General features: G+C 39.4%; 1 protein-coding gene across 10 annotated transcripts in view; it reads left to right on the top strand.

Annotated features, from left to right (window-relative positions):
• auts2a (activator of transcription and developmental regulator AUTS2 a) overlaps positions 1–16857 on the top strand; it is a 348592-nt gene that overhangs the window by 2849 nt on the left and 328886 nt on the right. For all 10 annotated transcript variants that reach the window (XM_031310791.2, XM_031310792.2, XM_031310799.2 and 7 more), the window contains exon 2: positions 275–1010. In XM_031310791.2, the coding sequence (XP_031166651.1) occupies positions 723–1010 (288 nt within the window). In that variant the 5' untranslated portion in view covers positions 275–722. The remainder of the gene's footprint in view (positions 1–274; positions 1011–16857) is intronic.

The following is a 16857-nucleotide window of genomic DNA, read 5'->3' as shown; positions in this document are numbered from 1 at the left end:
GCACTAGTAAAAGAGCACTTACAATGCATTATCGACTCAACTCAGGGCTTAATGATCGGGCAGGGTAAGAAAACACATTATGCTTAGCAGATGAGACTGTATCCACACAAATGAAACATTTATCTTACATTATGTAGAATGGCAACAGCCATCCATCTGTATGGTATACTGCACCTTTTGGAAAATGGCTCATTGACTAAATGCAAAGTTGAACTTGATGAGTGAACATATTGCAAATGCGTGCTCTTTCTCTCTGTGTGTCTTCATCTTGCAGGAGGGAGTTTGCTGACCTTGGGTAAGAGGAGTAGGTTCCTGGAGAAGAAAGATGTGGCGTCACCTGCTCAACTCACCGTGGCGGGACATGTTCACTGAGCAGATATTTGCTTTAACTTGAAAAGCCCTTCCTCTGGCAGAATTGACAGCTTGGTGATAACGTGTTTAATAGATCATTTTACACCTCTTGTCGTAGGATTTGATGGACTGCCTTTGGGGATCTTTGCTTGGAACCTAGCTGGTTCAGTGACTCAATGCAGTTTTGCGTATCCAAAAAAAGGTTTCATCTGTTGGATATTACATGGTTACCTTGGATCTAATAGATTAAGAACATTCGCTTGGATATTGCGGAGATTCTCCTCTGGGATTTTTACACGAGTGGAGGTCAAGCAGTGCCAGTGTTTGGCCCTTGAAGAGTGTGATTCTCTGTAAGAGGTGGGTTTATCTGGATGTTTCCCATGAAGGACATGGATGGCCCTCGATCCAGTGGCCTCCGCAAGAAGAGGAAGTCAAGGTCAGTGAGGGATCGGGACCGGAGATCAAATGGGATAAGGAACAACCATGTCAAGGGCTCCGTCTCTCGCTTCTCCTCCGACTCAGAGCGGGAGGGTGACAGGGAGCCTTCCTCATCCCGCCCTCGACCCCCGCGAAGAAAGCGAAAGGAGTCTACTTCTGCTGAAGAGGACATCATTGACGGCTTCTCCATCACAGGCTTTGTGACCCTGGAGGCTCTGGAGGTGAGTACACTGTAGGGGTAGCCCTTTCAACTCCCTTCAACCTGTGTGTGTGTGTGTGTGTGTGTGTGTGTGTGTGTGTTGAGCTTTTGCATGACAATTCAGTCAACATCTCTTACCGCTGTGTAAAGATGTGTTTATTATTGTGTGGCTTTCTGACTGGGCTGGCCCAGCGTTTTGGCTCCTGCCTGCATATTTGTCTGTTGTGTGAGCTGGAGTTAAACAGATGTAGCTTTAAATGTAGCGCTGCAGCCAGAGATTACTATCTGTGTCACTGAGAGGCTGTTGCTGTTGTTGTTGTTGTGTGTACTGCTCTGCAAAGCAGTCCACCAGAAGAGGGATATTCAGCTCTGGCTGTAGTGGCTGTTGTGCCTCTGTATGCTTCAGAGTAAAAGAGCAATTTGATCAATGTTACAACAGTTTATTCAGAGTGGGAGTAATTTATTGTGCACTGGCTATCCATTTTCCTTGGACTGCAAACTGGGCCCAGGCTGCCTTCCAACGACATAGTTCTGAATTATGATTTACACCAGCGAGCATTTTATATAGCACAACTGCCATATCTTTCTATAATGGTAACTTACAGATGGGTGACAAATGAAAAGAAAAGTGTTTTAGTAAGGTGTTGGGCCTTCAGAACAGCCGTTATAGATGCTTTAAGTTTGGTGGCATGGAATATGCTAGTGGAGAGCGCTGTCTAACACATCGGTCCAAACTCTCCCGTAGGTGTTCATTAGGTGACTGCAACGGACCATACCATGTGATTCACATCATTTTCCTGCTCTCTGCGTACTCTTTCCTACTCATCAAACCATTCAGAGACTTCATTAGTGTGTTCGCGCCTTATTTCAGGTGTTTCTTTAAAATCGTCTGGATTTGTGGCTGTAAGGCATTGTTAATTTCACAGGAAATATTACCAAAGCACAACTGTTAATTTTGCATGAAATATTTCAGCATACATTGTCTAGCTTCTCTTTAGTATTATGATGATCTAGATTCAGCAGAAGAAATAGTGAAAATAGTTTGTATCTTCACAAGGCCGGTCTCGCAAGCCTGACTTGCACTTTCTAATATATGCAATGTGATACCAATCTCTTGTTCGCTGGTGTGACCCATCTCAAGGATATGTACAGTAGCACTTGTCCTCACTGTATCCTTTTGTCAGACCAACACCTTTCAAAACAACAGTGTCGTGTTATTCAGAATGACTCTATTCGACGGTCTTATGCCTGCTGTCCTTTCTCTTTCTTCTTGTTTTGTTTGACCTTCTTTTTGTTGTTCTTTCCGTTGATGTTTTCTGCTAAAGCACGGCTGTTCAGTGTGAGTGTCTATTACATGACAACTCAGAAATCCAGTTGGGAACATTTTAAAGTGAATAGCTCTTGAGTAAAATAACTAAGCTTCAAAGATACAGTACATTGATTTGAATCAATTCATTTTCATTATTGGCCTCTGTTGTTTGCCGTTTCTTAATCATAATCTCTACTGTTTAAATCAAAGTAACATTCTTAAGATTCGCACATACAAGCAATGAGGTGTTATCTGTACTTACATGAATCTAATATTACATAATATAAAAGTAATCCCCACTTCCCGTCAGTACATGTTCGACTGGCACTAAGATATTTTAGTCAGTATTTAATCAAAACATACATTACAATATGTTCTATCAATTAATAAACATTTCATAAATTCAAATGAAAGTGGAAATAATATGGTTGCCTCCGAAAACCTGATTATAACAGATTTACAGTTTTATGTATATTGTAGTAAATATTAGACATTTTATTACCTTAATCAACATTGTTTCAGCCTTTTACTGCAGTCAGCGGAATGAAAAACAAACTAATGAATCAAAATATTGCAGTATCAAATTACATGAATATCAAATCACAGTTATTTAGAAGGCACTTCTTCCAAAACAATCTTGTCACAGAGTGGTTTACTGAGTGATACAAATGCAGAGTTCAAGTACGAGCAAGAGAAAAATAAATTCAACTTGCTTGTGTGTGAGTGCAAATGCGTACACACAGGAGTGTTTTTGTGAGATTGTGCAGAACTTAATAATACAGTATCATCTAACACAGAAGTGAAGGGAGATGGCAATATTGTATTGTATTACTTCTTACAGTTGTTGGAGAGCTTTAAAAATAGCAGTTTGTTGCCCAGTGTCCCAAATGTATGATTCATATTTCTGTACCTACACAGTCAGTGAAAGTCGGATCTGGACTGTGACCATGTCCACAAAGCTCCTTCCACCATGTTGTAGTACAGTAAAGTTTGTTCAGTTTCATGTGGTTCCAAGGACCAAGCTGTGCTCTATGCTTCATTAGTCTGCTGATTATATCCTTGATTACCTGATTGTTTGATCTATAAAATTGCAGATAATAATGTTAAATTACAAGGTGACGTCTTCAGATGTCTTGTTTTGTCCAATGAACAGCCCACAACTCAAAGATGTTTAGTTTACAATGACATCAAATAGAGAAAAGCCTCAAGTTCTCACATTGGAGAAGCTGGAATCCGAGTATGTTTGGCATTTGTACTTGAAAAATTGCGATTAATCTTTCCTCGTAAATAGTTGCAGAGCAACTTTCTGTCGATTGACTCATTGAATAATCGACTAGTCAGCTCAAAAGAGAGCAGTATACAGCCACTGTTTATGAAGTGTCAAAACTGGCTTGTCTTGTGGTTTAAGAGAAATAGGTGACAATGCAGGGACATCAAACATATCAGTTTGATGTCAGTGCTGTGGGATCCTAAAGGTTAAAGAGTCAGGCTTGTGATTCAAATGTCTGGATCAGTCTTGGAAATGTAGGCCTGGAATAAGAATGAAATCCCAGCCCATTACCTCTGAAGTGCCCCTGAGCAAGCCACTTGACCCCCACTTACTTTTCATTAAGTTGTTCACAGGCCAACGGTAGAAGGCATATTTTAAATGGCAGCTCTCTGATGTGACAGTGTTAAAATGATGACTGAGGGTTAATCAGGAAGTTGCTGATACAGACAGAAATAAGTAAAATTTGCCAGGTTTAATAAAGGTTAAATGCTCCTATAAGAAATCTTGAAAGACTTGTTTGTCCCCCTGTAATGACCATTTATTGAAGAGCTTTATAACAGAAAGATGTACAATCTACAATAAATTGTACAAGGTAGTTGGAGAATGATTTGTCTTCTCTTTAATCTTCAGTTATGGATTAGACTTGTCAGAGCTTTTCTTGCCTTTCACTGCCTCCATAGCTTAAATCATTTTTGTTTATCCAATATCTTATCCCATACTTTTCAGTCTATTATACTAATTATATTTCAGTTACATCCTTCTTGTATGTCATATTAAGGTAAATGTCCTTTTACAACCCTTTCTTTGCAATAGAGAGCTGTGTTTACTTCTGTGTTATTACCTGACACTGTTAAAAGACTCTATATATGGAACTATGCACAAGCACACCACAGTACCAGTGCCTCTTATTCAGTCTGGGTAAAGTTAAATTCTGATGAGGTCAGACCCCTGGAGGTATATGCTAGTGCTCTCCATCTGTCACCCCAGTGCTGGAGCAACACTGCTCCCAGGCCTGCTTCTCATGTGAATGCTGATATGTTAGCTTTGCGTTTCTCTTTTGCAGTCTCAGGGCTGAAGCGTTCATGATGAGGCTCTTTAGATACTCAAGTTGCTTTCGGTAGATGTTCTACAACATATTGTTGTCGTGATTACTGGGCTGTTTGCTGGTTGTTGCGGTTTGGAGTGAACTTGCCCGACTATTGTTAAGAGCAGCTGAATAGGAAGCTGCTGTTAGAATAAAACATGACCATCAGAAAGCACATTACTGCTCCTTGGTGTTTCTTGGCTGCTCTCTTTCTGATCAGCATCAGACAGTCTTGACCTACAACCAAGTCTCAATATAACCATGATTTGCTTTCCACTCATGCAGGATACAGGATGGGCTTCTAAAATACACACTGTGCAAGCTAATGATTGTGTAGTTTTAAACAAGCCCTTAGTAAAATCCACCATCCTAGCTGTAATTTCTGCGATCATGACCAAGGAAAACTTTCTGCTGTATATCCCTTTAACTGTTGAAAACAGAACTCAATTAGGCGATTCTTACTCGTATAGAATTGGATTGAAAATGAAAGCACAAAGCAACGCTACAGAATAACTGTTTAGCATTGAATTAATCGACTATGATCATAAAGCTGTTTTCTTGTCAGGTATAGCTCTAAGGCATTTTGATATTCTTGTATTGAGTGGAGAAGCACCATGTAGTTTCATGCTGTGTAGTTTCCTCTAGGTGCATTGCAGATTTAATGTACAGAGTAGTACTGTCAGTTAAACGCGTTATTAACGGCGTTAACGCAAACCCATTTTAACGGCGTCAATGTTTTTATCGCGAGATTAATGTTCTTTTTGGCCTAGCAAACTTTGTAGATTTTTTCACATGCTGTTGCAACAACTAGTAACGTTAGAAAAACTACAACACCACACCGGATCTAGCTAGACCGGAAACACAACAACAGGCACGCCGCACACACTTGTTTGGGCTTGCGAGCCGGCCAAAGAGTAGTAGGCTAACGTTACGTTTTAAGTGGATGGTGAGCGCGAGACGCCGAAATGGATGCCAATAAGATTCTGAATGGAAAGTTTACTTTTAAATAGTTGCCAAATGGTTCCATTGACAAGACCAAAGTGATCTGTGTTTTTTGTCGTTGTGAACTGAGCTATCATCGCAGCACGTCCAGTCTGAAATACCACTTGATGGCCAAGCACACAGCTGATGCCAATTCTCCGCCCCCTCGTCAAAGCCAGGCGACAAAAGCACAAAGCAAGCCGATCCACTTTTCCATGTTGATAACAGCATTAAAATGAGAAAAAATATTTGAACAAAAAGAAATCTAGGGACATTTAGAATAGATAAAAATGTGCGATTAATTGTGATTAATTGAGTTAACTATGACATTAATGTGATTAATCACAATTAAATATTTTAATCGTTTGACAGCACTAGTACAGAGCACATACTGTATGCATTTATTTTTAGCTTATTAGTGTAATACTGTAGTGTTAGGACACTATAAAAGTATGCTACAATTGGCAATTTGATCACTGTTGAAAAATAACATTAAAGATCTTTTTTATTTATGATTTATGAGTGTAAAAATGTGGGCCGCCACAGTCTAGGTAGTAATTCATGGAAAGCACTTATATGTCAATTTAGTGATAACTTCTATTTTGCTTTTATTAAATTCCTTCATAATCCTCACTATATGAGGAGTGTTCATTTACTGCACTGAGATCAAAGTACACAGCAGCTGTCCTTTTTAAAGGAGTTGGTTTGAGACAGATTTTCTTGAGAGAGGCCTGAGCAGCAACCTATTAAAGCACTTGAAGAAATGACTCAATTATTGAGTGCCTTCTCCTCTAAAACCTTTGCTGTTTCACCCATTTCACTTAAAATGTGTAACTAACCTCAGCATGCCCCTTCTGACCAGAATTGATTTTAAAATGTTGCCTTAGTTAACCCACTGTTCATTATTTCCCAATAGTTAGTAGTCACAGATGTTTCTATGTTTTTTGTACACACGCATGCACAGATAAATTCTCCTCAACCTGCATCTCTGCATCTACTGCATAATACAGGCTTGATCGGGCTCCTGTCCAATCACACGTTTTGCTTTTCCAACCTTCACTGCTGTTCAACATTGTGCCTAAAGGCTAGACTGTTTTTTTTACTAGAATAACAACACCTCATCTTCCTGCTCAGCACGTTAACTGCAGTCTATTACATGATTGACTGCCTGTGATAATACCATGAACAGCACAAAAGCAGCACTGTGTAAATTAGTACATTTGCAGTGTCTGCTTTAGACTGTTTTTGCCTTTAAAGGTCTGGAAAGACTTCCTAATTCCCAATGCCCCACTGAGTTCCTGCAGGTTTTGTTGTTTCTCTAAACATCTTTCCCCTCTAACTTAATTTGTTACACACCATAAAAACAGAAGACAATGGATTCACCTAATGCACAAACAGTGTAGAGCATGGCACTGGGCACATAACTGCATAACACCACATATGGTGTTGGACTGGGAGAGGAGCCTAGTATTGGGATAGACGTGTAGAGCTGACACAAGCAGTTTGGGGCCTGCAGTGTAGAATTGTTCTTTTTATTTCTTTCTAAACATTTTTGGTTAGTGCATGTATATACATACTACTATATAAATGACTGAAGTTATAGCTGCTAGGGGAACGTCTAGACCATCAGCAGCGGATGGTCTAGACAGAGTTTATCTGTTCTATGTTGTTCTTTTGTGTTTCAGTAGCTTTATTTCAGCAAGAGATATACAATTACTAAAATGACAAATGTCAGTTTCCCTGGGACAATTACCTGAAAAACATCCCTCCTTTTGCAGCCTAGATTGGGACAGAAAAAAATAAGTGCTAAACCAGTTTTTGGCTGTTGTAAGACATTGCAGCAGGTTGCACACAAGCACTGGATTTGACATGTCATGCCTAAGTGCACCAAACAGCAGACCATACTAGCTGAGCGAGGAGATAGTCAATCGATTACAAAGAGCTTTTCTCTGCAGGCTTTACATCACACTGACAAAGTGTCCATAGCAGGGATATGTACTGTATAACCATGTGTCTGCTGGAGGAGAAATGTTTTCATAAGAGCTGTGGAAATCCAATGCCTGTGCTTTTCCTGCCGTTTATTTTATTTCACTACCACTGAAGGAGCACCAGGACCTTGTTGTTTACAATTAAGTGCCAATTTCTATTTATGGTTTGTGCTGCTGAAAACAGTTTTTTTAATTTTAGGCACCAGCTTCACACCCATCTGTCACACCCACACTGGCCTTGCAGATGTGACACATTTAAGCCCAGTGGCACAGTGGAGCATCATAGTTGATGGATTAAGTTGAGTCATCAGTGCGTGTGTGTGGTGGAGGCTGGATGTGGTATGTAGCGAGCAGTTCAACAAAATGGTAATAGGTTCATTGATAAGTTGTCAGACCTTCCAATAACAAATAACGGCTAGCTAATTAATGGCTATTGACATTTAAAGGGGAGCAGGAGTTAAAGGACAGGTCCCCGGACTGAGCTGAGAGGATCAACTGCAGAAATGATGTCAACAAAGGGTATTCCTCTCGTATATGGCCAAATGAAGATGATGAATTGCAGTTTAACAGTCTGGCATTTTTCTCTTCTTGTATGCCGTACGTGGGATGAGGCTGTCGGCTTGCCAGCATTTCAAAAACAATTGATTTTCTTTGGCACAGCCCTCAGAAGTCTGCCTGGAGGAGGACTTGTAAGTGCAGGCAGAGAAGAACACATTGATTGGTACTTTATTGTAAGAAAGAGGCTAATGTGAAATCAAATGTATTGACATCTTGTTTCCAAAGGACTAGGAAAAAAATGACATTTCAAACAATTAAGACACAGGTTTCAAGCCATGCTTTCTTACTGCTTTGTTCCTGCGAGAATGCAGGTTGATGAACAAGGACACTTTCGGCGAGAGCTTTTTTCTTTTCTTGACGGCTCTCCTTGTGCCACGCTGCCTTGGCAGATATTTTTGTCTAGTGAATTATACCACTTTTCCAGGCTTTTAATTAATTTTCCACCTTCTATGTATTTATTCCACTCTCCTGGCAGTAATGGCAGATATTCATTTGGCTGCATTTTGGAGGTGTCAGAGAGTGATGTATGGTAAGCATTAATATGCTGCGACAGCCCTGTGACTGACACATTAATGGAATAAGATGTCATCTCTGGATGTTAAACCCCTCCACACCAGATTAGATAATCGGGGTTGTTTTGGATTTCTGGATGTGTTCATTAACATTTAGATACTCATCAAATTCAGTAATCATTCCTCTGTAAGCGTACAGTCATTTTCAGAAGATGAGGTCTTTCAGTGAGACACAAACTGAGCCAGGGCCCTGTTTAAAGCCTTGTTGGTTTCTACCATTCAGCTGTCTCATCCACCACTCAAGGAGCTAGTCTATTGTACTGTTCCTTTGCCTGGGTTAGTGGCATTTTAACCACAGATGCAGATTAATTTGTAAAACTTGTCTGTATTGTGGTGCCATGTTACACTCTTTACAACACAGACATTATCTTTCCAAGCAGATTTGTCATTCTCCTGCCTCAGTTGGTGCTTTGACAGCCTTTCCATCTGTTGCTAACATGTATCCAGGGTGATTGGACTCTAACTGCATAGAGCAACAGGCCATGAAACCCAGGTGGTAATCCACCCATCACGCCCTTTATGATCTGCATCACCCAAAGTAGGAGGCGTTTACAGATACATTTAGGCACATATAGCAGCTGGGAAAACAGAAATGAACAGTTTTATTAAACTTGATCTGAAGAAAAGTGAGAAAAGAAAAGAAGCAGTCATTGTTTATAGCTAAAAGGGCTGTTTTATTTATATGTAACCCAGCTACACCATATTGAGAAACAATTTGCATATGAAATGTAAAGTGAAAAGGTTTTGATTGATGTCATGATGCACGGTTCAGCTCATAAACACTTGAGTCACGTGCCCAACACCGACACCTTACTCGTTAAGGGAGAAACTGACACTGGTGCATTCGTATGAACTCAGGCAGTACAAATAGTTTGGCAGCAGGGGAAATGTGCAACAAGCAGCAGCAATGTTAAGAGTTGACACACAGGCAAAAGCAATGGGACTGTGGGATGTTGGATGAGGTGGGAGGGTGATCAGTCTCTCCTCAAAACTCTGTAAACACATTTTATAATGATATTCTTGTTTATTTTAGCCATACTTTGTAGCTACAGTGAACTGTGTTGACTTCGTAGCTGTGGGACGTGCTGAGAATCTAGAGTATGTATTTTTACAATGCTGAATTTAAGAATTGTTTGGTATGTTAAATTATTAAAATGTCAAGTATGCACAAGAATGCTACGTGACAATATGCTTCCCTGTCCATCTTAGTGTAAGTGTAGTTTCTGTTCAGTTTGTGTATTGCCTAAAGGTTCTTGTTTCTGCATTGACAGCTGGGAAACAGTTGAAATGGTAATGTGTTCTCTGAAGTCAGAAAGGAGGAACATGCAAGTCTTCCATCAGCTTATGTCTACATTAACGGCTAATCTTTGGCTAATGGCACACCTGGAGTAGCTGAAGAACATTGGATTAATGGTTCCACCTCTTTAAGACCTAAGTCTCCCTGACACTTTCTAATGTAACACACAGCACAGCACAACGACATCAGTGTATGTATCCTTATCCAAGTATTAGCACAGAGGCAAATCACATCCTCATCCTCGTATAATTAACTTGCCTCAGTTGAGAAAAATACATTTTCCTGGTCGGCGTGCCACCAGCTCGCTGAGCCCAGGCCATTTTCTTTTCCATTTCATCTTTGTTTTTATTCTGGCAGGTTCCAGTGACAGATGTGAGGGGGGGGAAAAGATAAATGTTTGTGGAGGCCGATTGTAAAACGCTACCTCTGAAGTAGAGCCGTGGCCTGAGTCGCACTCTCTCTTTTGTGTGTAATGGCCCTATGATGATGCATTTGGACACATTTTTTTTTCTACTTAAGGGGAAGACCCTTTTCATGCTTAACTTCACAGCTAATGGTGGTGCAGTTAGGAGTGTGTGTGTGTGTGTGTGTGTGTGTGTGTGTGTGTGTGTGTGTGTGTGTGTGTGTGTGTGTGTGTGTGTGTGGGGCCTGTGTGGACTTACGGACACAGGCGTGTTGAGATCTCTACCTGCAGCTTTGAACCTTTGATCCCCCGTCTCTTCTCTGATCCTTCTTTCAAACTGGGCCAACCTACCCCTGTTTCCATTTCCATCTGCTTCCATTCCTGCACTCAGATAAGCTTTGCTCAAAAACTGCACTGCTTCAGTTCTTTTTTTTTTTAAATAATTGTTTACACTAGCCTGAATGCCAGACCTTAATCCAAAATCACATGCTTTTTGCAATATTTAGAAAATTGGCATATATCATTACAGCTAATACCAAACAATTTGCTTTGCTCACAGCACCTTGGTTATCCCTCTCCAGGCTTGGCTATGTAGCGCAGGATGCAGTTCCATCTCTTCCAGGTCAACTGATATTTAAATACTAATTCCTCCATGGCTCCATGGCTGTGTCTCAGTATGATGTCACCCCCCTGCCTTTGCCTGTGGAGCTAACTGCTCTAGATGCTCAGTAGGAGGGTTTATGTGGACTGAAACTGCTTCAGATGAGAGCCACTCAGGTCCATTAGATACAGATTTTCAGTTTGCCATGTTATGTTCACATTAAGCATCCACTGTGAAAATGGTTTTGGGCCGTCTGCTTTATGTTTGATCCCTTTTGAAGCAGATGGAAACATTTGGCTTTTGGAAGTGGCATTCAAAATTTTACCCACTGGGAGTCGAGGCATATAGTCCAACTAGAACCTGTTCGATACAGCTTTGTAGTTTTAGCTTTCACATCGACTAAATCAGGGGTTCCCAAACTTGTTTGTCTGATGTACCCCAATAGTCCCCGGCCCTTTATCTGCACCACCCATCATTCCAAATGTGTTCATTTGAGTTGATTTTGAACTGGATGTTATTTAACAATATTAAATAAAGCAAAACTGTTTTCATACAGTGAAGTCTATTTGGTCAATTTTTTTTATTTTTTTTTTAAGATTATTTTTGGAGCATTTTAGGCCTTTATTTTTATAGGACAGCTGAAGACATTAAAGGGGAGAGAGAGGGGGGAATGACATGCAGCAAAGGGCCGCAGGTCAGAGTCGAACCCACGGCCGCTGCGTTGAGGAGTAAACCTCTATATATGGGCGCGCGCGCTACCAGGTGAGCTACCCAGGCGTCCCAGATATACTTCTAGCAAACAATTGACTGTTTATTACTTTTAGCTATTAGCCGTTTACTGTTTTAGTTTTTACTCACTCTCAATCCCAGCACTTAGTGTTCAGGTGTACATCTGACTCAATATTGGATTGTTTTTTTCTAATCAAAATGTAGTTGAGCTACTCTATAGTATAATCTTTCCACGTACACCCTTTCAACTGCTGAAGTTCTCCTGGTTGGAATCTCTGCTCTATGCAACTTCAGGGCTTGTGGTATAATAATTGACAAGTTAAAGAGCTTTTCATAGTATGTTCTTTAATGAATTGAGCTAGAATATGTGCATGGAAAGAGAATTAAGATGTCCACTGCAGGTCTAGAGAGCCTTAGAAGGATGTTATCGGTTCCAGGTAGTAAACAACACTCTATATGTTTATGGAGTTGATTCGATCTACAGTGATATTTAATGCACCTATGTAGACATGCATTTAGAAGTCCTTCAGTTCCTATAAAATATATTTCCTATTAACGAATATGATGATACAGGCTATACCTAGTCTTCATGTTTACATGGCAGGAATATTAAGCATGAAAGCCTGGGCTTAGGAGGAAGAAGCGAGGATAACAGTAGTACTGTATTTGAAAGCTATGAATCCTGTGACAAATGCTCTTTCTGGGAATTTCTGACAAGGTTTGGTGGAATAATGAAGGGAGAGCTGCGAGTGTCTCGAGCTGTGTGCTAATGCTGGGTATGTGTGAGTGTAAAAATGCTTAATGGATAATGGGTTAGGCCTGTCATTCATCATCTTGTTATTCTGCAAATGGGATAGTTGCTATTTATGTCATCACTGAGGATGAATCCATAAATGCTGCATGCATGATGCCAGGGTGAATAATTATGTTACTGCCAAAGGGTGTGTGTGTTTTATTTGAAAATGATTAGATTCAACCTCTGGCAGCATTTAAAGCAAAGCATTTATTGCCAAAAAAGTTTGGCTTGAAAGGCATGTAAGCTAAAATGATGACAACACACAGGTCTCAGTCTCATTAATATAAAGGTAAAGTCTTGAGAAAACAAAATGAGCAAATTTGCCTTTTCTTTATGTAAACATGACATACTGTATGTCAGAACAGGATTAACAGATAAAGTGCGGACTGATCCATCTACCTGACGAGTGGTTGAGTACACCTTTTACTTCTGTGCTTTAAGCAGAGTTTGCTGATATTTAACTATTAGTGCTTTAGCCAGCAGTGTGTCCAATAGGCACCACTTGCTCTGCTGCTATGCTAACGTTCAGGACAAACAGTACTAACCAAAATCATCAAAACAAAACTCATGAACTTCCTAAGGGACATTCCACCTTTTTTAGGTATAAAACCAATTTTCAGCTAGAAGTGAAATATTTAAGAATTGAATTAAAGGGTTTGTTACAGTGAAGAAATGGCATAATGTCAGTCACATAGCATAGGCTTGTCTTAGGTAAAACAAGTAAGACTAAAGTCTTAATTCACTTTATTTTAAATTAAAGACTTTGTCATAATTGAAATTGATATTTTTAATGTATTGCTCAAATACCTAATTTACTGTTATGGGCCATGCCAGTTGTTTAAAAACACTTGTTTTTATTAATAAACAATGAATTGCCTATTGATTGTTAATTAATCCATAATCGATCAGTGAAGTTCCTTGAAAGGACATCCATTGTTTGGGACTGAGTTTGGTTTGCGCGACTAATTCTGGATAACTGTTATTTATTCAGTGTCTATAATTTATGTAAGCCCAGTACATGCCCGTGTGAGTGTGTGAGAGAGAGAGTGAGCGACAGAGAGACTGTGTTGGAGAGTTGGAAAATATACATCATGGTGTGTGTGAGAGAAAAAAACGTCTGTGTAAGTGTGTGCAGCGAGGACGGCTACGCTCCAGAAAGCCAAATGGATCTGGAGCTCTCTACCCCAAAAGAAAACATGGGCTTGTATTGTTTTCAAGAAGTGCTATTCAGCTCATGTGCCTTCTGCTGTAGCGAAAAAAGAAAAGAAAGCTAGATCCCACAACATCACATCCACAAACAACACATCTTTAGAAAAAGCCACAGTGGATAAGTGTTTGCCCAAGGAGGGCTTTGCTTCTGATTTCATTACAACTGCAGACTTTTTTAGTGCTGTAGTCTCCCACAAAAACATGAACAGATTTGCATTATGTGCATTAGTTCCTTTACAAGTTATCATCTGACAGCTGTTTTATTTATATATTGTACATGTTTTGACAGCATATTTAGTTCTCTGATATTTTTAAAGCAGTTTATCACAGTTGCTGCAGCTGAATATGTAGTATGTATTGCATCCTGTTTCATAGTAATGATAGTTACTCAGTAAAGCACCTCTATAGGCCTGGCTGTAGCTTGAATTACTCTTGTTGGTGATGGGAGTAAATACTGCAGATGACATGAGCAAACATGTTTTTTTTCTTGATCACACAATATTTATTTCATAGGTCAACATAATGAGTTTGTTGTGATGACTCACATGACAATTATTTTATGATTAGTTTCTTGTTATTTTGTAACCGCGACATACTTTAGACCCTGTTTACACTTGTTTTTAAATACAATTGTAAACGACCACCAAGACACATTGTGATCCGATCGCTCAAACCACTTGCAGAGGTAGTCTGGGACGCATTTGACCACGTATCTTTTGTAGTGTAAAGGCTAATGCTCCCTGATGGCCGGATGTGGTTGTTGTTTTGGTGACAGGTGTGAAAGTGTTGCGTGACTGTCCCATCTATTATCAATGTGCGCTATGGAAGGAGATTAGGGATGTAACGGTATGAAAATGTAACCTCACGGTTATAGTGACCAAAATTATCACGGTTTTCGGTATTGCGGTATTTTTAAAAGTGTGTTCAATATGTTCAGAAAGCACTGATAGGCCTACACAAGCTGAAATAGTTTCAAAAAGTGTAACAGTGTTTATTATATTACAAAAATATAGGCAATAGGCTTGTAAAAACTATTGAAAACTGGCTACTGAAACACCGGCCTGCTGTAGGGGGTCTGGTAAGAACTTGAACCAGAGATGTCTGATTTACAACTCCAACATGAAGTTAACTATGAAGTTGTATTTGACGTTACATGGGTTGGATGTGGTTCTGAAATATAAGCAAATAATAATGCACATTAATAAGCATCTGACTTACTATGAACATTATTTACCAAAACGAAATGTTATAGCCACCAGCATATAACAAGAAACAATACTAAGAATTACATTTATTTCTCTGTAATAATTAACATAAATGTAACATATTGCTCAGTAACATAAACTGAGAATAAGCCACATTGATTACAGCACACATATCCATAACAGAGCAAACACCTTTAATAGCTAAGCATATGGCTCCACAGGCTAGTCTGTTTACTGGCGATTGCACACAGTGCAAGGAGATGTTTTGGATTCTGCTGACAGCGATATCTCGCTGACGAGAGTGTGGGCATAATAACTGTGCGCAGGGCCCTTTGACTACTAGCGGTAATGACGTAGGCTGTGAGGAAATCTGAACACAAATGGTCAGCTGGAGACTCATGATAGACACGGGTGTGAACGGCAATTTGTCTCCGCTGTCCATTTGTGTTCGGATTATCGAAAACGCATTTTAAAAAACCAAGTGTAAACGTGTCACATTGTAATTTTGTGATAAGCTGTTTTCCAATTACTGTAAAACTATTTCCTAATTTTCTTTCACAATCAGGGAATGCTTACTTTATGCTCAAACGAAATGACAGTTTCTAATATCGAGATCAGTAAATAATGTTGATCATGTGAGAAGAAAACATTAGAAATAATGTCGGACAAAATCTATCCATTCTTTACTACATTTCAGCATTTATATAGTCTGTCTATTCTTGTATACTGTGTTATTACTGATCTTCATCACTACCTAGACCACACTTTGCACTAACTGTTCTCTGACTCTTTACTACATCCCAGCATTTATACAGACTGTCTATTCTTGCATATTGTATTATTACTGATATACATCACTATTTTTTTTATTGTTTGTTTTGTATGAGTAAGCACATTGTGAGCACTGTATAATCCAAAGCAAAATTCCTCGTATGTGTCCTCATACCTGGCAAATATTCTGATTCTGATGATACCTAGACCACCATTTGCACTAACTGTATATTGTCTCTTCTCTACATTCAGCATTTATATAGACTGTCTATTCATATTAATTGTGTTGTTGATCTACTTCACTAACTAGACCACTAGACTAACTGTTTACTGACTCTTTACACCATCGACTCTTTTCACCATCTCAGCAGTGATATAGACTCTCTGTTCATGTATATTGCATATCCATCGACTTACTTACACCTCACTACGTGCTGGCATTTGTAATTCCCACTTATTCTGCACTTTATGTAGCATATTGTATTCTGTATTCTTGTGCTGTATTGAATGTGAAACTATTTGTTGTCTTCCATGCCTACGCTTTTCTTGGCCAGGTCGCCGTTGCAAATGAGAACCTGTTCTCAACGGCCTACCTGGTTAAATAAAGGTTAAATAAAAAATAAAAAAATAAAAAATCCAGTTTTTCATATGACAGAGTAGCAAAATCAACATTTATTTATGTAAAAACGTCCCATTATTTCTTAAGATTAAGAAACCCATTGATTTAATTAAAAAAACAGCACTTCCATTTGGTTGCATTTGCAAAAACAGAACAGCAGTGGAATCCTGGATAAATTAAATTTTAGCATGGCCTGGAATTAACATAATTGTTATGAACAGTGTGCTACTGGCAAAAAAGGAAATGTTTATGCTGAACTAGATAAGCTTGGGCTAATTAGTAAACATGAAAAAGCAGCCAGCCAATTCAATATTTCCCAGACTGTGAGAATATTTGATGAAAGCATATTTCATTTTAGGTGAACCTTGGTTTGTTGTGTTCAGCAGGGAGTTCCCTGGTCTTTCTTCTGCTGTACTGCTTTGGACACACTGTTAAGTCCTGCCTGAGTCTCCTGACACTTCTCATCACACCCGAGGC

Source organism: Sander lucioperca, chromosome 13 (assembly GCF_008315115.2).
Source record: "Sander lucioperca isolate FBNREF2018 chromosome 13, SLUC_FBN_1.2, whole genome shotgun sequence".
NCBI lineage: Eukaryota > Metazoa > Chordata > Actinopteri > Perciformes > Percidae > Sander > Sander lucioperca.
The sequence above is the reverse complement of the archived record's forward strand: the minus strand, read 5'-3'. Positions and strand labels throughout refer to the sequence as shown.